Here is a 25,170-nt window from a genome sequence, read left to right on the forward strand (position 1 = left end):
GGACTGTGCTTGCTGTTGTACTGCTGTCTTGCCCAAGCTTGGGAGTTGATGTACAGTACTTGTGCAATTTGAACTGATATACTGGATCTATTCTACGTATTTATTTTCAGTGACTTGCTTTCCTTTCGTATACTTTGCACTCCGATCGTTTTTTGACCCACCGCTTACTGGACACCTGTAAAAAAAAGAGCTTCATAGCTCATTGTATTTATCCAGGATTAATAAATAAATGCCTGGCTCTACGGCGTCACGTGCCCGGCTTTTCTTGCACGCGGTCGCGTGGCACGCGGAACCGGAAGCGTCTCCCTTCCACCCCCCGCCCCTCCCCTCTCCCCCCGCGCCCCGCCCCTACCCCGCCCCTCGCCGCGCTCAGCACAGAAGCTCAGCGCGCCGGGTCACGACGGCCGGGTCAGGTCAGGTCGGGTCAGGTCGGGTCAAGTGTCTGCAGGGATTGCGGTGACCTGAGCGTCTCAAGGGGTTGGCTTTGTCTGCAGCTGCTGTTACTGTCACGACACCGGTAACCCGTGTGGACTGTATGTGCAGTATATAGACTGTGTGTGTGCAGTATATAGACTGTGTGTGTGTGTGCAGTATATAGACTGTGTGTGTGTGCAGTATATAGACTGTGTGTGTGTGTGCAGTATATAGACTGTGTGTGTGTGCAGTATATAGACTGTGTGTGTGCAGTATATAGACTGTGTGTGTGTGTGCAGTATATAGACTGTTTGTGTGTGTGCAGTATATAGACTGTGTGTGTGCAGTATATAGACTGTGTGTGTGTGTGCAGTATATAGACTGTGTGTGTGTGCAGTATATATACTGTTTGTGTGTGTGCAGTATATAGACTGTGTGTGTGTGTGCAGTATATAGACTGTGTGTGTGTGCAGTATATAGACTATATGTGTGTGCAGTATATAGACTGTGTGTGTGCAGTCGTAGACTGTGTGTGTGCAGTATATAGACTGTGTGTGCAGTATATAGACTGTTTGTGTGTGTGCAGTCTTAGACTGTGTGTGTGCAGTATATAGACTGTGTGAGTGCAGTCGTAGACTGTGTGTGTGCAGTATATAGACTGTGTGTGTGCAGTATATAGACTGTGTGTGCAGTATATAGACTGTGTGTGTGCAGTATATAGACTGTGTGTGTGCAGTATATAGACTGTGTGTGTGCAGTATATAGACTGTGTGTGTGTGCAGTCGTAGACTGTGTGTGTGCAGTATATAGACTGTTTGTGTGTGTGTGCAGTCGTAGACTGTATGTGTGTGCAGTATATATAGACTATGTGTGCGTGCAGTCTTAGACTGTGAGTGTGCAGTATATATAGACTATGTGTGTGTGTAGTCGTAGACTGTGTGTGTGTGCAGTATATAGACTGTTTGTGTGTGTGCAGTCTTAGACTGTGTGTGTGCAGTATATATAGACTGTTTGTGTGTGCAGTCTTAGACTGTGTGTGTGCAGTATATAGACTGTGTGTGCAGTATATAGACTGTGTGTGTGCAGTATATATAGACTGTGTGTGAGTGCAGTCGTAGACTGTGTGTGTGCAGTATATAGACTGTTTGTGTGTGTGTGCAGTCGTAGACTGTGTGCAGTATATAGACTGTGTGTGCAGTATATCGACTGTGTGTGTGTGTGCAGTCGTAGACTGTGTGTGTGCAGTATAAATATAGACTGTTTGTGTGTGTGCTGTGAACAAGCATCGGGTTGTGACTCGGCTTACTTCCGGGTCGATAAATTCGGTACTACGTTGTGTTTCGTATCAAAATGAGTTCAACCCACAGCTTGTCAACTCCGTACCAGTGCTTGCCTTATTACAGATCAATTAAGACCTTGTAGGCCACCACGTGCCCCTTATCACGTTTAACGTTCACCCTACAGAGTCCCATTACAAGGGGAACACGGCTGCCCGCCGCATGGACTTGTAAACTAAATTTCCCAGGACAAGAATACGGGGTTCTAAACCGTGTGGGTTGTTGACACGGTGTGAACCCGGGGCACCTGGGTCTGTGGCCGTGCCCTGGTGACGTTTAGCGGTTAGCGGTTAACGGTTTACGGCGCTTGTTGTTGTTCATCGCCATCACGGTCCATGGGCACATCACCGGGAGGTGTCCACCGCACATTTCGCCATTCGTCTGGCACCGATCTCTCATTGTCGTCATCAAGCAAATCCCTGTGAGGTCTTCCTCTCTCTGTCTCTCTGCCCGCTGCTGTTGCCCTTCCTACACGTGTCCAAGCAGTGCCAGATTCCTTCTCATGTTGTTGTTGTTGTGTAGATCTATGGTTTTGCTGATAACCGATGCTATTTGACACCAATACTAGCACAATCAGGATATATATGTTCTTGGTTCTTTCGGTAAGGTCACGTAGAAGGGAAATAATGAAATAATAATAATAATAAAGCATGATGGAATTCTCACGACGTTTCGGCCACAACGCAAGCAGCCGTCCTCAAGGCAGCGGTCCTAATGGGACGCCGTCTTTCGGGCAGCTCTGTTCTTCACCTGAGGACGGCTGCTTGCATTGTGGCCGAAACGTCGTGAGAATTTTATTTTATTATGTTTTATTTTTTGTTATTGTTTCCCTTCTACGTGACTTTACCGAAAGAACCAAAAATATGAATCCCTGCAGTCACGAAAGCTTTAAATCGAAATCAGGATATAGTTGGGGGAAATAGGCAAAACAAATTGGAACAAACTCGACAAACCTGGGCTCCTCTGTCAAAACTAGACCATGAGTCTGGACTACACGCGCTGAAAATATTCGAATGTGGCTATTTTAAGCCCTGGAGGGAGGAACGGTGGAGGTTACACCACCCCTATGAACCCGTAAAAGTTGAGTTCGATTTCCAACCACAGCTAGCACTGGTGTTGCGTAATATATGAACCGGTCCTGGGCAACCCCCATTTACTAACCTGCACTCACTCGTGTCAGAAAGTACGGCCAAATAACCTCTCTGACTTTCTCAGTGTTGGCCTGATAACTTTAGTCTAAATTGTCTTATGGTTGTTATTGTTTGACTTGCATCACACTGGGATTTTTGCACACAGCGTTGTAATACGGTGTTTTTTTTCTGGAAGATTTGCTGGTTTATCCAGGATGTTTCTGTTGCGCGTCGTCGCTTTAAGATGTTCTGTGTTCATATTTTGTTTCTTGCGGTTGCACCCGACTCAAGAGCCGCATGGCTCACAGGGCTATACCAAATAAATGAAACTTGAAACTTGAAAACTTGAAATGTATTTTCAGTGAGAATCCAGTGGGCCTTTTCAAGAGCAGGATCAGACAACGCTGCGCTTTCCATCATGAACCGATTCCAGGCGTCAAGATTCAGAAACACAACGGCGACCATCGCCCAGAGACAGGTGACGGCGCCGATGCACTATCCTGCTCATTGGCATCGGCTTGGTCCCAGACTCTGGGCTGTAGCCTCTCTCGGGTGCGTTCCGTCAAGGTTGTGGATTCGACCACTGCACAATGCAGCTTCGCCATGCGTCTCTTTACGCGGTATTCGTCCGCACTGCCGCACTTTTGCAATTCCCCCTCCGCCTTGTTCAATTCCAGAGACACGGCCACTCCTATTCTATGACAAACTTTCACAGTGCTATCTTGATTTGAAGCTTTCGTGGCTGCAGGAATCCATACTCTTTGGTTCTTTCGGTAAAGTCACGTGGGTAGAAAAATAGATCACTACGTTTCGATCGCAACACATGCAATCGTCATCACCTGATGACGTCTGATAGTGCTGTTTGCGTGGCGGCATATGCTCAGCAATTGTACGGCCCCAAAAGGGTCTTCTGTTGTCCGCAAATTAGCTTGCCCACAGAGACTCAGGCCCCAGGACTATATTACATGGGAGGGAGGAGTTGTGCAGTACATATGGTCACTGGTGAAACTGCCTTTCATAGACACATTCGGACAATATGAGTAAACTGATCATACGCTTAGCGTCGCATAGCTATTTTGCGATACACATTCCTGTCCAAAGATAGTGTGAAAATCAACATCTTTACTTGGGGTCAGTACAGCGTTCAATTGGATTTGTCCCACATGTATTCGAGTATGGTGCATATTGTCAGTGTTTATATAACCAACTTATGAAAAGAAAAAAAGAAACACCCCAAACGACACATTTCTGGCTCTCTTTGGCTGTTCTGCCTGCCCATGCATGATGACGGCTGCTTGTGGGTACGAATCTGTGCAGCCCAAGGAGCCTTCACACCCACTGCTGAGCCGGTCTGAATTGCGTTGTGGTTTGACTCCCGTCTGCACAGACAAGCACTGGGACAGTGCTTAACTCAGTTTGACTGAAACTAAACTTTTTATTTTATTTTAGCAGATAAGGCCCACTGAGCTTCTATAGCTCCCTGGCCACAAATGATAGTTCAACGAAGTGGCTTGTGTGGACATTTCTAGCAGCCAAATACTATAAATGCACGTTGATTCTAAATGTGGATGGCAAAACCGGAGGACCCAGAGAAAAATCCATGTGGCCACGAGGAGAGGAAAAATGCACACTCCAAATATTCAGCAGGTGACTGGGTCGGGATCGAACCCACGACTTCCTGTACGGTGAAAATGTCACATTCACATGTTGGGGGCCACCCTCTTCAAAGGAGAACCACTGCACCTCCGATTAGCATGATTGGCTGCATACGGTGTGAAAGAAGTTCAACATATGTATATACAACTGATTTTATCGACTGTGATTTGAACGCGCAACTTTCCGGTTGCGAGTCGTACACTATAACAGCAGGCTCCGTGTAATTTCTGCAGGGAATTATCAGTGGAGGTGCCTGCGTTTCGGAAGACGCTGAAGAGACCTTGGAACCAATGTGTGCCACTGTCAAAATGAAAATCAGATTTCAGGATGACAGCATCCACACCCAAAATATAACGCATAACTCGCCTCACATAACCATATCCACCCAGGTCACCCATGCAACCATGGCAAATCTCACTGGGCTGCGACATTGAATAAACAAATATTTAAAAAAATTATACGTAGAAAAAAAATATACATTATAATATATTCTTTACATATATTTTTTATTTCCTTGATGTATTTTTATAATTTAATCCACATGTATAATTATGGGCAATGTTAGCAAGAGTAAGAGTGAAACAAGGCTCTAAGCAGGATTGCAGATGTGGTCTTTGGCCTAAAATCGAAGGCTGCATATTATTTAAGAACCGGCCGCCGAAGACGTGGCGACACTTTGGAGAGATGTGCAATTCACTTTTCCCGTGACGTTGCAGCATTTGTCAAAAGTTATCTCGCAGTAGCAGTCGGGTAACATTTCGCAAGCAAAATATGATACCGTCCCTGGCAGAGAGCGGGCAGTGATGCTGCACCATTGTCCAGAGAATGATGCTGCAGCCCGTGTTGTATTCAGTGGGGAGCCTCCCCTAGGTCGACCCAGCCTCAAATGAGTACCTGGTGCGGTATGTATGTTGAACTTTTTTTGCACCGTACGTAGCCAACCGTGCTAATTGGGGATCATCATGACGCTGGTGATGATCATGATGGTGGTGATGATATGATCATGATGGAGGTAATGATCATGGAGGTGATGATGGTGGTGATGATCATGATGATGGTGATGATGATCATGACGCTTTGATTCAGGACTGGCTGAGCGAGCTGCACGTGGACGCTGGGCTGTCCTCCGGGCGCCACATCCAGGCCAGCGTCTGCCTCCTCGCGTTCTCCTCCGGAGCGAGCGGTGAGCCAGGAGGGAGCCACTCACGAGTCGCGGTTGCGAGATTTGATCTCCCTCACCTGGTATGCAGGAGGTCAGGGGTTTGATCCTGACCCTGTGACGCCTGTTGTATATTTGGAGTTTTCTCCGGACCCTACAGTTCTTTCTCTCCGCATTTAGAATCAACTTGCGTTTAGAGTATTTGGTTGCTATAAATTTCCACGTGATAAGCCACTTCGTTAAGGTCTAATTTGTGGCCAAGTCGCTTCTGATTTACCACGGTTGGCCATGTATGGTGCGAAAGAAGTTCAACGTACGTACATTCTGAAAAAGAGCTCATAGCTCGGTGGGATTTTTTTAATGGAGCAAGTTTATTATAAGTGCTTGGGAACAAAAAGATGTCATTCCAAAATTGAGCAGTGCAGCCTGGTGAACCTGCAGCGTGGTGAACCTGCAGCTTGGTGAACCTGCAGCGTGGTGAACCTGCAGCCTGGTGAACCTGCAGCGTGGTGAACCTGCAGCGTGGTGAACCTGCAGCGTGGTGAACCTGCAGCGTGGTGAACTCACCGCGCGGTCTGCCGTGACGTGACCCTTGCTGTCCGTGTGCCGCAGGAGCACTTGGGGTGCTGCCCCTCAGCCGATGGGGGCCCGTGAATGGAGGCGTGCCGACTCTGCACTGCCACTCCGGTACGATTCGGCGTGCGGTGTCAACGGTTTATTTATTTAGCGAATGCTTTTACACGCGACTGTCATACAGTTAGCGCTCCAGATACGCTAAATAATTAAAGAATGCATGTTTGTCAATGTTATTTGTGAGTGGATGTCAGCGCACGTAGCCACAGAGCCACGTGACAGGCTTCACAGTGGGGGTGATTGAACACACCACTGCTGTCCCCTGCTCTGTTAATACGATAACGAAATTAGTGGCATTACTTGAAATAAGTGTCAGGATTTATGATGGCAGGGTGGCACCATGCTAACGCTTCTGCCTCAAGGCAAGAAGGGCCAGGGTTTGATTCCCGACTCTGGCGCCTCTCTCTATGGAGTTTGTTCTCTCCCCTGTTCTGCAATGAGTTTTCTCCGGGTTCTCTGGATTTCTTCCCATAGCTGAACAAAAAAAAAGCATACAATGTAATTGGCATGGGCCAACACTTCTCAGTGCTAAAATAAATCACAGTAATCTTGATTAGAAGCTTTCGTGACTGCAGGAATTCATCCTCTTTGGTTCTTTCGGTAAAGTCGCTTAGGTAGAAAAATAAACTAAGAAGATGGATGCAAAATTTAGCAATCTTTGGAAGGACGTTGATCAAGCAGGTAAAGTGTTAACTGTTGTGTTAGCCGACTCTCCGAGTTGCATTACATTACTACATTTTGTTAAGTTTGATATCAAAGCTTCCTTTTCCTTTTTTCTCTCTTTCACCTAAGCCCTCTTTGAATTTCACCCCCACCCTCTCGCCCGTTATGGTCTCCCCTCCCTCCCCCCTCTCCGATGTATACGATGCCTCGTCACAACGGCATGCTTCTCTCTCTCACCTGAAGACGATTGCTTGTTGTTGCGATTGAAACGTCGTGATCTATTATTTATTTTTCTATCTATGTGACTTTACCGAAAGAACCAAAGAGTAGAAATTACAGTACTTGCAACTCACTCAATTGGGATTACACACACAGCAGCAGCAGCACCCCATAACTGCAAAATCTTGGCAGGACCCTCCAGTAAAAGTGAGGTTTTCCTGGGTAAAGAAGCGTAACAATAAAAATAACTATAACGACATTTGCATGCCTGAACGTTAATAGTGGTCCTGAAATAAGGTCTTCATTGGTAATTATCCAAATATCAAAATAAGTAATAATTACAAAGACGGATCAGTAAACTTGGATGTACGTCCAAATGTGTGAATGCTGCATTATTTATTGTTGCGAGATGAGGCGATGTTGGGTGCTGTGTAAATCCATATTGAACGTGAACGTGCCACGCTCACCACGATAACCTGTGTTCACTTTCTTCCTGCAGACATCATCACGGATTTTGGTTTCTCTCCGTTTGATGATTTGCTGCTGGGCACCTGCTCTACTGACCACACGGTAGAGACTCCGTGGCTCGTCTTTGGGCCACAAAGGCCTCGTCAGCTGTGCCTCCTATTCAAGAGATTGGATTTTTCTGTGGATTCAGTGGGAATGGCTAAGCCTTTGGGACTCATAATTTGGCCTCATAGTTTAGGGCAGTGTTCTGCATTGATTTTCAGAGGGGGGTCACTTTCGCCAATAAGACATCATCAGTGCGAGGGCCGCCACACATTTCAAAACCATTGAGGGTTTGACAGCAGCAGCAGCACGATGACGATGGGGGGGGGGGTGTTCTCATTGTTTGTGGGGGGCTGCACTAAAGGCCACCAGGGGTCGCTAGTGGCCTGCGGTGGCCTTGCAATGTTGGACACTGCTTTCTTGCAAGGACTTTCAATGATGCATCCTAGTAAGTGATATATATTCTTTAGGTCTTTCGGTAAAGTCACGTAGATGGGTTAAAAATAATAATTACAAAAAACTATTTTGTAACCTATACGAGACTTTACCGAAAGACGCAAAGAATATGAATTCCTGCATTCACGAAAGATTTAAGTCAAGATTTAAGTGATAAATGTTTTATAGATACACGCAGTAGTAACAATTGTGCTTCGCAGCAAGAAAGGCCTAGGTTTGATTCCCTACTCGGGCACCTTTCTGTGTGCAGTTTGTATTCTCTCCCCCTGTTCAGATTGGGTTTCCTCTGTGATCTCCGATTTCTTCCCATCGAAAAAAAAAATACAATGTAACTGATATTGGCCAAACGTACCAATGTTGAAATTTACCTGCAAATGACTTGATTCGGATGTATGTATGTATGTATGTTGGACTTCTTTCAAACCGAACGTAGCCGTGTGTTTTAAATCGGAGGTACGGGATCACACGCACACAGAAAAATAACGTTGCTCCCTGCTGTGAAAACTTATCATAACACCCTCCTGAATACGAGTCTTGAGACTCAGTGAGGCAGGCATTCATGGGTAAACAAGCATAGTAATATTGATAACAAAAGTAGAATTCTACCTTCAAAATGAAACCCTAGACATATAATTGGGAGAGTAAGATGCTAACTGTTTACTGCGTTACTATTAAACTGAACTAAAACGAAACTTTGTATTTACCAGGTAAGGCCCACTGAGTTATATAACTCTTTTTCAGAAGCGACCTGGCCACAAATGATAGGTCAATAAAGCAGCAAATTTATATCAGCCAAATATTCTAAATGTACGTTGATTCTGAAAACCGGAGGACCCGGAGAAAAATCCATGCGACCACGGGGAGATAGAGCGAAACACGCAAACCCCAAATAAACAAAAGGCACGGTAAGGGTCCGGATGGAACCCACGACCTCCTGTATACCAGGCGAGATAGTTAACATCTCCTAGCCACTGTGGCACCACGGTGCCCGTGCGGTGTGGACCCGGCGGTTGTGACAACCTCCACCGTTGGCGCTCGTGGCTCCAGGTGAGGCTGTGGCGGCTGCCCGAGGGCGGGGTGGACAACGCGGCGTCGCCCCCGTCGCTCGTCCTGCCCTCGGCCCAATCGAGCGTGGAGCTGCTGCGCTTCCACCCGGCGGCCGACGGCGTCCTGGCCAGCGCGAGCGGCGACGCCATCACCGTGTGGGACGTGCTGGAGAAAGCGCCCTTGGCAGGTGGGGGTCACGGTAGTTGAACAGTGCCATTCTCGGTAAACCGAGCTACATTGTGCGAAACGTCGCTGATTGTCTTATTGTTTTAAGGCAGTGTTGTTGATTCGTCTGTGCGCGAGTTTTTTTTAATTAACTGTGCTTGTGCACCATTGCCAGCGCAGCATTAACCACCATAGAATGTAATTAATGCGTGAGAATTGAGCCATGTGCTGTTTGTATTATTTGTGGTATTTTTAAAGGACTTATTATTTGGAGGCATTGTTTTAGTTTACCAGAACGAAAGCAGTGCGTACACTAACCGTGGGTTTGCGCTGTGTGGTTGGTGTGCAGTTCTAGCAGATCATTCTGGCCAGGTCCAAGACTTCTCTTGGCAGCAGGGTGGGGTGCTGCTCACCTCCACCTGCAAGGTAATTGTGTGGAGCGCAGAGCCAGCGTACGCACTCCTCGCTGTGCGGCATCTTTACCCGAGCTTGTCAAAAGTCTGTGCGCACGGTTCATACGTTGAATCTAAAATAATCACCGTCGTCGTGGTGGAGAATGCAAGTAACAAATAACAAATTAAATAAGCAGCAGCTCTGCATGTACATCAGCCGTACGAAAGAAGAAGAGCAGATAACAACATCGTCTTCTCCTTATCTGTCCCTCCACTGTAAACATAAAAAAAAAGTATTTTTACACATCCCATCGAGCCTACGGCCTCTTGGGAATACATCTAATTACACAGCATTGGTTCATGGCAAAGTCTGGAACCGGTTTTGACTCACCAGGCTAGCTTGAATTTTATATTTAAAAGTTTCTCGAAAATTGTGATTTTATGAACAACCAGAATAAATATATATATCTGGAAGGAAACTGAAGTCACTGCATTCAAAGCAGAGTGTGTTTACGCACGGTGCGTCTTCTGCTGAAAGGTGTTCTTCACGATCGAACCTGCGTGCGTAAGACCTGTCCACCTCCACAGTGAACCGTGCAGCAGCACTCGTGTTGCCCGTGTGGTGAATGCAGGACAAGAAACTGAGAGTGTTCGATCCCCGACTGCAGCTCACAGCTGTGCAGGTAAGGTCCTCGCCACAGACAACCAATCCAAGGTTGATCTAAAAAAAGTGGAAAATTTAAAGCAAAGCATCGATTGACCCCCCGCCAAAATATCCATGCGGTCCTTGACTCAGCAGAGTGTACGGCATGGTGTGCAGAGAAGCTCGCTATTTAACTACATTCCTTAATTATTAAAATGTTTTATACAGTGAGGGAAAAAAGTATTTTTCCCCTGCTGATTTTGTACGTTTGCCCACTGACAAAGAAATGATGTCTATAATTTTAATGGTAGGTTTATTTGCACATTGAGAGACTGAATAACAACAACAAAATCCAGAAAAACGCATGTCAAAAATGTTATAAATTGATTTGCATTTTAATGAGGGAAATAAGTATTTGACCCCCTCTCAATCAGAAAGATTTCTGGCTCCCAGGTGTCTTTTATACAGGTAACAAGCTGAGATTAGGAGCACTCCTTTAAGAGTGTGCTCCTAATCTCAGCTCGGGTACCTGTATAAAAGACACCTGTCCACAGAAGCAATCAATCAATCAGATTCCAAACTCTCCACCGTGGCCAAGATCAAACAGCTCTCCAAGGATGTCAGGGACAAGATTGTAGACCTACACAAGGCTGGAATGGGCTACAAGACCATTGCCAAGCAGCTTGGTGAGAAGGTGACAACAGTTGGTACGATTATTCGCAAATGGAAGAAACACAAAAGAACTGTCAATCTCCCTCAGCCTGGGGCTCCATGCAAGATCTCACCTCGTGGAGTTGCAATGATCATGAGAACGGTGAGGAATCAGCCCAGAACTACACGGGAGGATCTTGTCAATGATCTCAAGGCAGCTGGGACTATAGTCACCAAGAAAACAATTGGTAACACACTACGCCATGAAGGACTGAAATCCTGCAGCGCCCGCAAGGTCCCCCTGCTCAAGAAAGCACATATACATGCCCGTCTGAAGTTTGCCAATGAACATCTGAATGATTCAGAGGACAACTGGGTGAAAGTTTTGTGGTTAGATGAGACCAAAATGGAGCTCTTTGGCATCAACTCAACTCGCCGTGTTTGGAGGAGGAGGAATGCTGCCTATGACCCCAAGAACACCATCCTCACCGTCAAACATGGAGGTAGAAACATGCTTTGGGGGTGTTTTTCTGCTAAGGGGACAGGACAACTTCACCGCATCAAAGGGACGATGGACGGGACCATGTACCATCAAATCTTGGGTGTGAACCTCCTTCCCTCAGCCAGGGCATTGAAAATGGGTCGTGGATGGGTATTCCAGCATGACAATGACCCAAAACACACGGCCAAGGCAACAAAGGAGTGGCTCAAGAAGAAGCACATTAGGGTCCTGGAATGGCCTAGCCAGTCTCCATACCTTAATCCCATAGAAAATCTGTGGAGGGAGCTGGAGGTTCGAGTTGCCAAACGTCAGCCTCGAAACCTTAATGACTTGGAGAAGATCTGCAAAGAGGAGTGGGACAAAATCCCTCCTGAGATGTGTGCAAACCTGGTGGCCAACTACAAGAAACGTCTGACCTCTGTGATTGCTAACAAGGGTTTTGCCACCATGTACTAAGTCATGTTTTGCAGAGGGGTCAAATACTTATTTCCCTCATTAAAATGCAAATCAATTTATGACATTTTTTACATGCGTTTTTCTGGATTTTGTTGTTGTTATTCTGTCTCTCACTGTTCAAATAAACCTACCATTAAAATTATAGACTGATCATTTCTTTGTCAGTGGGCAAACGTACAAAATCAGTAGGGGATCAAATACTTTTTTCCCTCACTGTATATATTCGTTTATAAAACTGTAGGAAAGACCCACAATGCTCTGCAAGCCCTTACATAACACATACCAAATTATAGAAATACATTTTCACATGGCTGAAATTTCACTGTCAATTGCAGCGAAGGTAACCAATTCACTTGTTCACTACTAACCAACTGAAACACTGGTGATCGTCTCCTATGGCATGGTGCCACGTAGGCCACTGTAATCTTCACATCAGGTGCTGCTCATTGAACGGCCTCTGGTCCGCACAATAGGGGGCAGCACTATTCCACCTGCTTTGCTTATGAGAGTAATGTTCGTCTAATGTGTGTACGTATGTTCAACTTCTTTTTCACCGTACTTAGTCAACCGTGCTAATCGAAGGTGCAGGGGAAGGACAACAAACGAAACAGAAAAATAAGTTCTAAAGAAATTAGTTTTCAATCTAGATTATTAAAAGTGCAAAGCTCCAAGAGCATTCCAGACTGCCGCAGAAGCGCATTAGAAAGCGGCTTTTGCGACCAATATTCATGTACAAATTACGACAATGTATTGAATCACGATATGTCTCGTAAGCATATAGTTTTTACAGATAAGTGTGCACAGCACATCTGCACATCTTCTATGTGTGTTCATAACTCATAAATTAATATTTAATAGCCTTCGATGCTTGCATGCGCTTATTAGTATATGTATATTAATGTGTCTGTGTGTGTCCACAGGCTGTTAAAGGGCATGCCAATGACAAGGATTCTCGTGTGCTGTGGCTTGGCAACCAAAACTTAATCGTGTCCACAGGATTCAGCCAGGTAAGGCCCATTGGCAAACAAAGACGGTGGTCACCTTTTGTATGCGCTTCTACAACCGTCTGGAACGGTCTTCCTTCCATCCGCTCCCTCACCCACTCATCCATCCACTCACCCACTCATCCATCCACTCACCTACTCATCCCTCCTTTTTCCCACTCATCCATCCGCTGCCTCACCCACTCATCCATCGACTCACCCACTCATCCATCCACTCACTCACCCACTCATCCATCCACTCACCCACTCATCCATCTACTCACTCACCCACTCATCCATCCACTCACCCACTCATCCATCTGCTCCCTCACCCACTCATCCATCCACTCACCCACTCATCCACCCACTCACTCACCACACTGCAGGTTACAACACTTGGACTGTTCCACTTATAAATCCCTTCCATCATTTTTTCCCCTCCGCAACCTCATAGCAACCTTGCTTAATTCGAGAAACGTATGAACTTTGATCGACTACACCAAGGATAGTGCTCTTCGTTGCTCGCCGCTTGATGTTTTGGGCTTTTTGGCGTGTGGTCAGCTCCTGTGTTTACAAAAAAAAGGTGAATTGTGCACTTACACACATCTGTGTTGTGTGCACCTAGCCTGGCACAAGCACCGTGGTGATGCGTTGTTCAACTTCTTTCGTGCCGTACGTATGTAGAACTTCTTTTTCACCGTACGTAGCCAACCGTTCTAATCGGAGGCGAATGGCGGCTGCTGCTGTTGTGAGCAATGAACAGCGAGGATCGGCCGTCTTGTGTGTCTGGTCAGGTGAGAGAGAGAGAAGTGAAGCTCTGGGACGTGCGGAAACTCACCGGCTCCGTGTGCACCGAGACGCTCAACTCGTCCACAGGGTGAGGCTCCCACTCTGTCTGGCCCTGCGCGTTGTTATGACGGGACGCTCGCCCAATTCACGCACGGTACGTGCATGCGTGCTTGCGTACACATGTTGAACTTCTTTTTCACCATACGTAGCCAACCGTGCCAATCGGAGGTGTGGTGCAGCGCTTGCCAAGCCCTGCCGTTGTATGTCAGAAGTTGGGATAGTTCGGAAGTTTATAACCGAATAAAGCCCGGAGAAGGAAGGAGGGCGACTAGGCCAGGCAGACAACAATCGAAGCACCCCCCAATTACAGATCCAGTAAAACAAACAAACTTAATAAGAGCAATTACGTTGTAAAATTACATTCACTCTTAAACTGTAGTGATTTTCAGAGTCTGTTTAAATGAAGGGGAGAGATGGCTGGATGGAGATGCCAAGAGACGCAACTAGAATGGTGTTCATAATAAAGGTTTTTGGGTTAGATCGCGTTTATTTATAAATGTGTCGTAACCCTCCACCACCCGACACGGCCAATCAGCAAAGAAAAGTGTCACGTTGACAAAAGACAAATAATTCACTACTTCAGCCCACCGGTGTGTTGAAGAGTTAATCCACATTTACAGTTTGAGTACGACGTTTCGCTGGTAAATACTTCCAGCATCATCGGGCAATTCGCCAGAATGGTAAAGCCCTCGCTTGCTCCCGGTTTTATATAGAGCAGAAGAGTGACGTCATCACTTAACTCATCAGGTGCAGTGATTAGAGGCGGAGGGGGGGGTAATGTAATTATATAATCGATTAGTAATCAGTCATTGGTTATGATTAGTAATGAGTTGTAGATTAGTAATTCTTTAAATCAAAATGTAATGTGTATTATTTAATAATACGCTTCCAGGCCGCACTGAGCCGGTAGCTGTCAGAGCGATTAAAGTTATTCTTGTTCCTCTCAATTTCAATGGATTCTCTAATTAGTCTTTGCCAGTAATAATTAGTTTTACACACCACTGCAACATTGTCAAAATCAATTGAGTGTCCTTGTTGACAAGCATGTTCTGCCACTGCCGACAGTTGTGTTTGAGATAATTTAATATTTCTCTGATGTTCTTTTAGTCTTACGCTGATGTTACGTCCCGTCTGCCCAATGTAGCAGCTGCCACATGAACAATTAATCCGATATACACCTTCTGTTGATAGTTTAGGTAATGCGTCTTTAGTGCAAGATACTAGTTTTTGAATTTTGTGTACTGTACCAAATCTTACTGTAATGTTTTGCTTTTGCAAAACGCGGGCTAATTTGTCAGTTACTCCTGAGATATATGGAATTTTTATTGTTGCACTAAAGACGCATTACCTAAACTATCAACAGAAGGTGTATATCGGATTAATTGTTCATGTGGCAGCTGCTACATTGGGCAGACGGGACGTAACATCAGCGTAAGACTAAAAGAACATCAGAGAAATATTAAATTATCTCAAACACAACTGTCGGCAGTGGCAGAACATGCTTGTCAACAAGGACACTCAATTGATTTTGACAATGTTGCAGTGGTGTGTAAAACTAATTATTACTGGCAAAGACTAATTAGAGAATCCATTGAAATTGAGAGGAACAAGAATAACTTTAATCGCTCTGACAGCTACCGGCTCAGTGCGGCCTGGAAGCGTATTATTAAATAATACACATTACATTTTGATTTAAAGAATTACTAATCTACAACTCATTACTAATCATAACCAATGACTGATTACTAATCGATTATATAATTACATTACCCCCCCCTCCGCCTCTAATCACTGCACCTGATGAGTTAAGTGATGACGTCACTCTTCTGCTCTATATAAAACCGGGAGCAAGCGAGGGCTTTACCATTCTGGCGAATTGCCCGATGATGCTGGAAGTATTTACCAGCGAAACGTCGTACTCAAACTGTAAATGTGGATTAACTCTTCAACACACCGGTGGGCTGAAGTAGTGAATTATTTGTCTTTTGTCAACGTGACACTTTTCTTTGCTGATTGGCCGTGTCGGGTGGTGGAGGGTTACGACACATTTATAAATAAACGCGATCTAACCCAAAAACCTTTATTATGAATAATATTGGTCGCGAAAGCCTACGTGTTAAACTAGAATGGTGTTACAATCACCTTGGGGCTGTAGCTACGTTGAATGCTTTCGATCCACATTGTGTGGAAAGTCTCGTCAGTTATCAAAGTATCGATTCGTTAATTCAGATCCGCTCTTGCTCTCTCAAACAAGGGTGGCCAGGGTGGAGCGGTGCAGTGGTAGCTCCTGCCTCACAGCAAGAAGCTCCTGGGTTCGATTCCCGACTCGGGCGCCTTTGTGTGCCCTGTCCGGCATCTCCGTTTCCCTCCCATAGTTGCTAAACAAAACAAAAAGGAAATTACAGCGTTGCGGGAATTGGCCGAACATCCCAATGTTTGAAATGTTACCTGCAGTTTACTCGGTTTGGGATCACACGCAGCAGCAGCATTGCCCCCGACTGCGAAAATTTGGTAGTACCCTCCTGAAAAATAATCTTGACTCGGTGACGTTTTTTAATTGGTAAATAATCGTAAGTATAAAACAATAAAAAAAAATATATCGCATGTTGCTAAAAGTGGATAATATACCACACCAAGTAGGCCCCTTTATGCTGAAATAAGTGTGCTGTCGCAAGACCATTCCCGGCGACCGCGGGGATGGCAACCTGCGGCTCCGCAGGCACACTCGGCGGCTCTTCAAGCGCGGCTCCGCGACCCTGTTTATTAAGCAGCGCCACCGTCTCCTATTCACAACTGGTATTGCGGCTCTTGACACATTTAGTTTTTTTTTTACCGAATTCGAAACAAAAAAATATCTCCTTGTCACTTTGGTTGCCGATCCCTGGCCAAGGCTATGTGAACAATTCTGGGCCCTGTGTATTTTAGTTTTCGTTTGCGTTACTTCCCGCGTTCCCGCTCACGCGTGGCGTGGTGGTAAATGGCGTGTGGCTCGTCATGTTCCTTCACGCGTTCCCGGTTGGGCCACGCGATTGTGCTCGTGTTCCTGTTGTGGCTCTCAAGTTGTCTGATCGTAGCATTCAATTGTTGTTACAGAATCCTGCTTCCGCTCTACGATGCCGATTCAGGACTGCTCTTTCTGGCTGGAAAGGTAACACGCCTTTGCGTTCTATAACGTGACAAGAAATTTGTACCAATTTAATTGTATTTATAGGGGACGTGAAATGAGTGGACTAAGACAGAAGTATTTTGACGTATGCTCACACCCTTTCATGTAGGGGGGTGAGTGGTTTAGTTAAACTATACAACTAAACTATTTATATCTTACCATGTAAGGCCCACTGAGCTACACAGCTCTTTTTCAGAAGCAACCTGGCCACATGTGATGATAGCCCAACGAAGTGGCTTATCACGTGGAAATTTATAACAGCCAAATGCTCTTAGAGGACCCGGAGAAAAAACCACGCAAACACGGAGAGAACATGCAAACTCCAAATACACATCAGGCATCATCAGGGTTTGGATCGAACCCACGACCTCCTGCATACCAGGATGAGGTAGCTAACACCTCGCCATGGTGGTGAGACGTTAAGTCGGTGCCACTACAGCCCCGAGTTCGGTGTCACCAGACTAAGGGTGACGTTCTCCAGCAGAGGGGCAGAACAAGACGTGCAGAGGAAGAACGTATTTAGAACTTCTTTCGCACCGCACGTAGCCAAGCGTGCTCATCGAAGTCGTAGTTAAGGTGGCACTCATATTCTTGGTTCTTTTGGTCAAGTCACATAGATATAGAAAACTAAAATCTCTAAAGCAAAAAAGCCACGACGTTTCGATCGCAACACAAGCGGTCTTCTCCAGGTAGCCCCCCCCTCTCCACCTGAAGAAGACCGCCCGCTCCCCCCTCCCTCTCCACCTGAAGAAGACCGCCCGCTCCCCCCTCCCTCTCCACCTGAAGAAGACCGCCCCCTCCCCCCTCCCCCCCCCTCTCCACCTGAAGAAGACCGCCCCCTCCCCCCCCCCTCTCTCCACCTGAAGAAGACCGCCCCCCCCCTCTCTCTCCACCTGAAGAAGACCGCCCCCCCCCCTCTCTCTCCACCTGAAGAAGACCGCCCCCTCCCCCCCCCTCTCTCTCCACCAGAAGAAGACCGCCCCCTCCCCTCTCTCCACCTGAAGAAGACCGCCCCCTCCCCCCCCCCTCTCTCTCCACCAGAAGAAGACCGCCCCCTCCCCTCTCTCCACCTGAAGAAGACCGCCCCCTCCCCCCCCCTCTCCACCTGAAGAAGACCGCCCCCCCGCCCCCCCCCTCTCTCCACCTGAAGAAGACCGCCCCCTCCCCTCCCCCCCCCCCTCTCTCTCCACCTGAAGAAGACCGCCCCCTCCCCCCCCCCCCTCTCTCCACCTGAAGAAGACCGCCCCCCCGCCCCCCCCCTCTCTCCACCTGAAGAAGACCGCCCCCTCCCCCCCCCCTCTCCACCTGAAGAAGGCCGCCCCCCCCCCTCTCTCCACCTGAAGAAGGCCGCTTGTGTTGCGATCGAAACGTCGTAGCTTTTTTGCTTAAAATTTTAGTTTTCTATCTGCGTTACTTTACAGAAAGAACCAAGAATATGAATTCCTGCAGTCACGAAAGTTTTAAGTCTAAATTTAAGGTGGCACTGTTAGGTAATGGTCGCGATGTTAGTGGAGGGATACCTCCCGTGAGGAGAGGTGGGAAATGGACAATGAGTGAGGAGAAAAATTGTGTACTGATGAAATTTTAACTTATACACTTTATTTATTTGTAGTGATGTGCTGACCTTTCCTATACCTTGCACTCCTATCGTGTTTCTGTATTGTTTGTTCTTGTAACTTTCTGACCTGCCCCTACTGGACATCTGTGGAAAAAAGCTTCATAGCTCATCGGATTTCTCTAGGATAAATAAATATTCCGATTCACGTGTTCCACCACCACACTGCAGGTCACAACACTCCTCTCTCGCTCTCTCTCGGCCCCTTCGCTAGCACCGCTCCACTTTCCAATTCCTTCCCATCGCCTCTTTTTGCAAAGCTCTTCTATAATAACCCTTGCCGAGTTCAAGAAACACGTGGACTCTTATCTATTACAACTTTAGCAGTGCTGTTTGTGTGCTGGCTGCCTTACATTTTGGGCTTTTGTGTAAAGTAAAAAAAACCTGGCGTTTTTGAGTCCCTTTCCAACAAAAGGACGTGTGGCTAATGAAGCGTGCTTGTGGCACCCCTCATTCTGTCTCTCTCTCTCTCTCATTCAGGGAGACAACGTCGTGTACTGCATGGAAGTGTCCGAGTCTCAGCCCACTCTCAGCCAAGGTACACAGCATGCGTAACACTTCGGCTTGCACAGCGGGTGGCAAGTTTGTTTAAGCTTGTTTGACCAGGCGAGAAACTCAAGGGACCCGGATAGTCTTAATTTGCATAAGTGGTATACTTCTTACAATGCCAGCGGTTGGCTCTATCACAACCGCGCAGCTGAACTTTTAAGGTTCTTCGTTTAAGTCCTTCCATTTTCCTTGTGAAATTCCATTCAAGTGGCTTTTAGAATTGTGTGTTCGTGTGTGTGTGTGTGCGAGCGTTCTGCAAAGCCGCGACGTTACCTACGGTTTATTTGTCCTTGCTTACTTAACATTGGGAGAGAGAGCGATGGAGTCGCACCCCGTGTGTGCTGTCCTGTTTGTACTGTCCTGTGTGTGCTGTTCCGTGTGTGCTGTTCGTGTGTGCTGTTCGTGTGTGCTGTTCGTGTGTGCTATCCGTGCTGTTCCGTGTGTGCTGTTCGTGTGTGCTATCCGTGCTGTTCCGTGTGTGCTGTTCCGTGTGTGCTGTTCGTGTGTGCTATCCGTGCTGTTCCGTGTGTGCTGTCCTGTGTGTGCTGTTCTGTGTGCTGTTCCGTGTGTGCTGTTGCGTGTGTGCTGTTCTGTGTGTGCTATCCGTGCTGTTCTGTGTGCTGTTCCGTGTGTGCTGTTCCATGTGTGCTGTTCTGTGTGTGCTATCCGTGCTGTTCCGTGTGTGCTGTTTTGTGTGTGCTGTTCTGTGTGTGCTATCCGTGCTGTTCCGTGTGTGCTGTTCCATGTGTGCTGTTCGTGTGTGCTGTCCGTGCTGTTCCGTGTGTGCTGTCCGTGCTGTTCCGTGTGTGCTGTCCGTGCTGCCACGTGCATTAACGCTGAGGTGCCATGCAGGCGTCTCGGTTTTACCGTGACCTCAGACCCCTCGATAAAATCAAATCGATGCAGCGAACACGGGTAACTTGTTGCAACGTGAATACGTTTTGTTGAAGGGTTGAATTTTTCCTGCAGGATAAATCCGGACACATTTCACTTTCAGCCTGGATCTACCAGACTGTGCACACTTTACTGTAATAAAGTTCAATGCAAGGTCTCGCTACAAATACATGTCTGCCACCCTGACCATAGTTGCCAATTCCGGGCCCTCTGGGTCTAACCCGTCTGAGTCAGACCCGGACAGGTGGCAACCCAAGTGGGATCCTTGGACTCCTACGTTTCTTTACCTGTGAAAGCAATGAAGTGAATCCTAAAACCTCCACATCTCCTCTGCAACATCATGACCTGGAGACATGCATTGCCATGTGATTTAGTCGTATGGGCCGTAGTGTTATCACTTATCACTGAAGGTTGTTAAAATCGTTCTTTTGCACTGCTAATAATGGTAACAAAAAAATGGCTAACCGCACATTCATAACTTTTCATTTCAGTGTCTTGAAGTTACTTGTTGCTCTGTTGTCGTTGTGTGTTCATGTGTTGGGGTCCAGAGTTGGCACAGTTGGCACAGCTGGTGCATCTGCCAGTCATCTCAATCGGTCAAACCCATGGCACCTGCTGGGTCTGTCTCGCGACCTGTCAGCGAGCCTTCGACACTTCACGTGATAGCCTCAAAGCGCACCTGGCCTGACACGGGCGCTGTGGTGACGTCACCGTGACTTAGTGGCGAATGGCGGCTGTTGGTGTTGGTGCAGAGTTGGCTCACATTGCAGCCATTCGGGTTCTCTCTCCCCAAACTGCTTCGCGAGCTCCTCCGGCGAACCATCGCCGCCACGCGCACTCGCAGCCACGCACCTATCCTGGCGCGGGCAATGTACACGTGGATGCGAACTTCATTTCCGAAGGTCGTCGTTGGCGTTTGGCCAATCGATATTTAACCATTGGCACGTGCCCCCCCCCCCCACACCCCCTGCCGACCCCCCGGGGGGCAGTGTGCCAGTGCGTGACGGACGCGGTGACGCGTGGCGTGGCCCTGCTGCCCAAGCGGGCGCTGGACGTGATGGGCTGCGAGGTGGCGAGGCTGCTGCAGCTGACGAGCACAACCATCGTGCCCGTGCGGTACACGGTGCCGAGAAAGGTGACCGCGAACCTCTAGGCAGACGGCAGGGAAGTGACCTCACTTTTGATTCTGCTCGTGATTATTACCCAGGGAAGCGTCGCCCCGTTTCAACTCTTTATCGGGAGGGTCCTGCCAGGTTTTTCGCAGTAAAAGGGTGATGCTGCTGCTGCTGGTGTGATGCCAGTTGAGTAATTTGTGGGTAATTTTTGTTTAGTATTGGGATGTTTTAGCCCGATACCGGTTAAGTTATCAGAGCATGGTTATTTGCATGTTTTGCCACAAATGTGTGGTAATGCAGACTTTTGATGCCTTGCAAAAGGTTTCTCTTTGGTGTTTGAACATCTTAACACCTCCCGTTTTATTGCAGAAAGGGTAGAACCTATTCTTATTTTTCATCACCGGTTTGGTTGGATGTTTTTTATTTGTTAGCTTTGGGAGGGAAGGGAGACAACCCAGAGGAAACCCCGAACAGAAAAGCGGGGGGGAGTGAGAGAGAACTTACAAACTCCACGCAATAAAAGTGCCCGGGTTGGGTATCGAACCCAGGACCTTCTTGCTGTGAGGCACGACCGCTACCACCCAAAACATCAATTGCTGTGTGCGCAATTTTTCCCCCTCTTTCAGAACACGTTTCAGTTCCATGCAGACTTGTTTGTGGACACGGCGGGAGACGTCGCTGCCATGCTGGGCTCCGAGTGGTGGACGGGGCAGAACCGTGCGGTGAGCCAATCGTGGCGGTGAGCCAATCGTGAAGCTTTGCCATCTGGAATGCTCCGTTAGAACCACCGGCATTTGTCACAGATGGCAAACACCAATCTTCCTTCACGTTGTTCCGGAAACAAAAATTCCGACAGCCGTCCGTACATCTTGCCGTGCTCTTATCGGGCGTGGAGCTGGCATACCCACCCCGTCGGGCGCCATGCCGGCCTTCACAGTTGCTACTTCGCGAACAGCACTGGCGCCAAATAGTCGGTTAAGGCTCTACGGGGGGTCTTTGTCTTTGTTGCCTGTGTGTGCTGGTGGGAGAGCGCTAGTGTCGCGATTAGCGCACTGCGCTACGAACCCGGCAACCTGAGTTAAATTCCTGTTCACGGCCACCAACACCAGTGATGATTATCGGAACTGATCCTGGGCCTCAAATGAGTACCTCGTGCAGTGTGTAAACAACCCCACTTGGGAGACAAATGCGGCCGGGAGTGGTGCTGGCCACCCACACGCCCCCTCATGTGCCACTGTGCCAGTCTCCGTAGGTGCTGCTCCTCGCCAGCAGCACTCGCCCCAAACAGTCTGTTAAGGCTACGCGGGGGGTGGTGGTGGGGGGGGTGGCATCTTTGTATTTGCAGGTGGAGAAGGTGAGCTTAGATCCAAAAAATAGACAGGAAGGCAGGAACGCTTCGGCGATCCTGAAAGCGGCACAGCAGCCCAAGTGCAGCACGACTCCCAGCGCGCCGCACGCGGACAACGCGAAGAAGCCACTGGCGGAGAAGAGCACTGGCGGCGTCACGGAGGTGAGCGACGTTTGCATCTTTTTAAAAGTTGGAGCTGTGAACTAATGTTGATCCGTGCAGTATTCAGAATTAGATTTTTACAGTAGAGTAATCACCTCGATATGCGTATGTTCAAGCAACAAAGTTTCGCTCTAACGAAGTTATTACCGTAGTTTTGCACAGAAAGCTAAAAGATAAAGACACTCAAATGAATAAATAATGCTTTTATTGATCTGCAGTACTATATAAATACATTTATTTATGTCAGTTTTTTTTATTTTAACACCATGCAGTATAAAATGTTATTTTCACTTTTGTCTTTGTTTAAAATATGAATGGTAAGTTACGTACGGTGCGAGAGAAGTTCAGCAAAGACAAACATACGTCATACATGACTACTGAGCCTCTGTGATGACCAAGAGACCATTCTGTTCATAATTCCACACCGCCGTAGGAAGCGGTCTTTCTCGGACTAGATTCAGTGAGATTATTTTCGTGTTGAATCTGGCCGATACCCACCATGATGTTTTAAGTTCTCCGTTGGGATCTCGTCATTGCAGTGCCTCACAACCGAGGTGACTTTTATGCCTGGGAGAGGCTATGGGTGGTGTTGTATACATGACCTATGCATGTACGTATGTTGAACTTCTTTCGTGCCCTACTTGGCCAACTGTGCTGATCGGAGGCAACGGCCGACCTTGCCGTAGTCGCCCCCGTTGCTCCGTGAAGCGAACCGTCGTCTCCGTGTCTTGCAGAAGCCCGAGACCGGCGGAGAGGACAGCAGCGGCAAGCCGGCAGGGAAGGCCCGCAGCCCGGGTGGCGCGAAGCGTCCAGCAGCTTACAGCATTGTGGGTGAGGCCCGACGCACTCGCCCACCTCCGGAGGGGACGGTGGGCTGACTCAACCGGCGATCCACGATACGGACTCTTAGCCTCGCGTTTGCGAGCGGCTCGCTCCCGCCCGGAGTCAACCTGGCCGCACCTGTAACGTGGGCACTGCCGTGGCGAGATGTTAACTACCTCGCGTGGTATACAGGAGGTCATCGGTTCGATCCCGACCCTGACGATGCCTGTTGTATATTTCGTGTCTGCATGTCTCTCTCTCCCCGTGGCCGTGTGTATTTTTCTCCGGGTCCTCCAAATTTATTATCAACGTGCATTCAGGGTATTTGTCTGATATAAATTTCCACGTGTTAAACCACTTTGTTGAGCTATCATTTGTGGCCAGGTCACTTCTGATTTACCACGGTTGGCTACGTACGGTGCGAAAGAAGTTCAATGTACGTACATTCTTAAAAAGAGCAAAAAAAAAAGGCCAGGTCGCTTCCGAAAGAGTGGGCCTCACCCGGTAAAAATAAAAAATAGTTTAGTCGTTCGTGACAAGAAACCAATGCAGCTCAGCGAGCACCGGACTGACACGGTCGGATCTTGCGGTACCCGTCGCGACACGCGCGGCAAAGACTTGCGTACATGTGGCAGCTCGTTAACGCCTTTTTTTTTGTTTTAGCCAGACACCTCGTGTGGTGGCGAGTTGCGATGATGGTATGCTCATGGCCGTGTGCTTTTCAAACACAGGTGTGACGTCCAAATTCCGTCACATGCGCGGCGTGGTGCTCCACCGCGACACTCACATCGGCAACCTGCGCAACGTGAGCCTGACGACGCCCGGGGAGTGCGATGGCATGGCAGCCAACCACCGCTTCATCGCCGTGCCCCTCGCCACCTCTGGCGGGCAACTCGCCGTGCTGCCGGTACTGCGGCAGCGCCGTCGCCTTCTCTGCACGCTTTCATTTCAATCGCACAAAAGTGAGCGCCCGTTCAAGCAAAGCCTGGCCAGCTGGATTGTCGCAAGCCGGTTTCAAAGTTCGTTCGTGTTGAACCAACACCGCTGAAATTGTGCCCTCGCAGATGGCCGCCGCGTAGCCGATGGGATGTGTAAAACACGTGCGGTTTTTTTGTGTGGAGGTACAAATATGCGGAGGAGACACGTTCCCTTATTATTGATTTGTTCGTCGAATCATTGCTAAACATGACCAAATGCTTCACTATAAATAGGCTGACAAAACGTCTCCCTCATATGTCTGTCCCTGCACAATTAAATAATCTTGAGAACCACAGTGCACAAGCGCCATGAGTTCCCACGCTTAGGCAATTGTGCTGTTGGAGGCCGAGTGTTGTTGTTAAAGCCATGATTTTGTACGAATAATTTATTTCTCACCTTACGTAGCCAACCGTGCTCACCAGAGGTGCGGGGGAAGCTCCCGTTGCTTCCTTATATCGGGCGGAAGAGCTTTCCAGACGGCCGCGAAGAATGCGGTGATCGTCTTTGTTCGATGGCGAGCCAAGAGCCGCCGCTGCTGCTGCTGCTGCTGCTGCTGCTGCTGCTGCTGCTGCTGCTGCTGCTGCTGCTGCTGCTGCTGCTGCTGCTGCTGCTGCTGCTGCTGCTGCTGCTGCTGCTGCTGCTGCTGCTGCTGCTGC

General features: G+C 47.9%; 1 protein-coding gene across 2 annotated transcripts in view; it reads left to right on the forward strand.

Moving 5' to 3' along the window:
* The first annotated feature begins 5 nt into the window (after positions 1-5).
* The window catches only part of CORO7 (coronin 7), a 44,650-nt gene continuing 19,485 nt past the window's right edge, over positions 6-25,170 (forward strand). The window contains exons 1-17 of one of the 2 annotated variants that reach the window (XM_032960981.2): positions 6-413; positions 3,244-3,359; positions 5,624-5,720; positions 6,309-6,383; positions 7,711-7,781; positions 9,225-9,411; positions 9,739-9,815; positions 10,414-10,464; positions 12,954-13,040; positions 13,811-13,893; positions 16,959-17,013; positions 19,127-19,184; positions 21,079-21,224; positions 21,831-21,926; positions 22,550-22,714; positions 23,449-23,545; positions 24,268-24,443. In XM_032960981.2, the coding sequence (XP_032816872.2) occupies positions 230-413; positions 3,244-3,359; positions 5,624-5,720; positions 6,309-6,383; positions 7,711-7,781; positions 9,225-9,411; positions 9,739-9,815; positions 10,414-10,464; positions 12,954-13,040; positions 13,811-13,893; positions 16,959-17,013; positions 19,127-19,184; positions 21,079-21,224; positions 21,831-21,926; positions 22,550-22,714; positions 23,449-23,545; positions 24,268-24,443 (1,821 nt within the window). In that variant the 5' untranslated portion in view covers positions 6-229. Of the gene's footprint in view, positions 518-3,243; positions 3,360-5,623; positions 5,721-6,308; positions 6,384-7,710; positions 7,782-9,224; positions 9,412-9,738; positions 9,816-10,413; positions 10,465-12,953; positions 13,041-13,810; positions 13,894-16,958; positions 17,014-19,126; positions 19,185-21,078; positions 21,225-21,830; positions 21,927-22,549; positions 22,715-23,448; positions 23,546-24,267; positions 24,444-25,170 lie in introns of both variants that reach the window. The other variant, XM_032960982.2, reaches the window with a different exon arrangement.

Source organism: Petromyzon marinus, chromosome 26 (genome assembly GCF_048934315.1).
Source record: "Petromyzon marinus isolate PM22_M1 ecotype Great Lakes invasive population chromosome 26, UKy_Petmar_22M1.pri1.0, whole genome shotgun sequence".
NCBI lineage: Eukaryota > Metazoa > Chordata > Hyperoartia > Petromyzontiformes > Petromyzontidae > Petromyzon > Petromyzon marinus.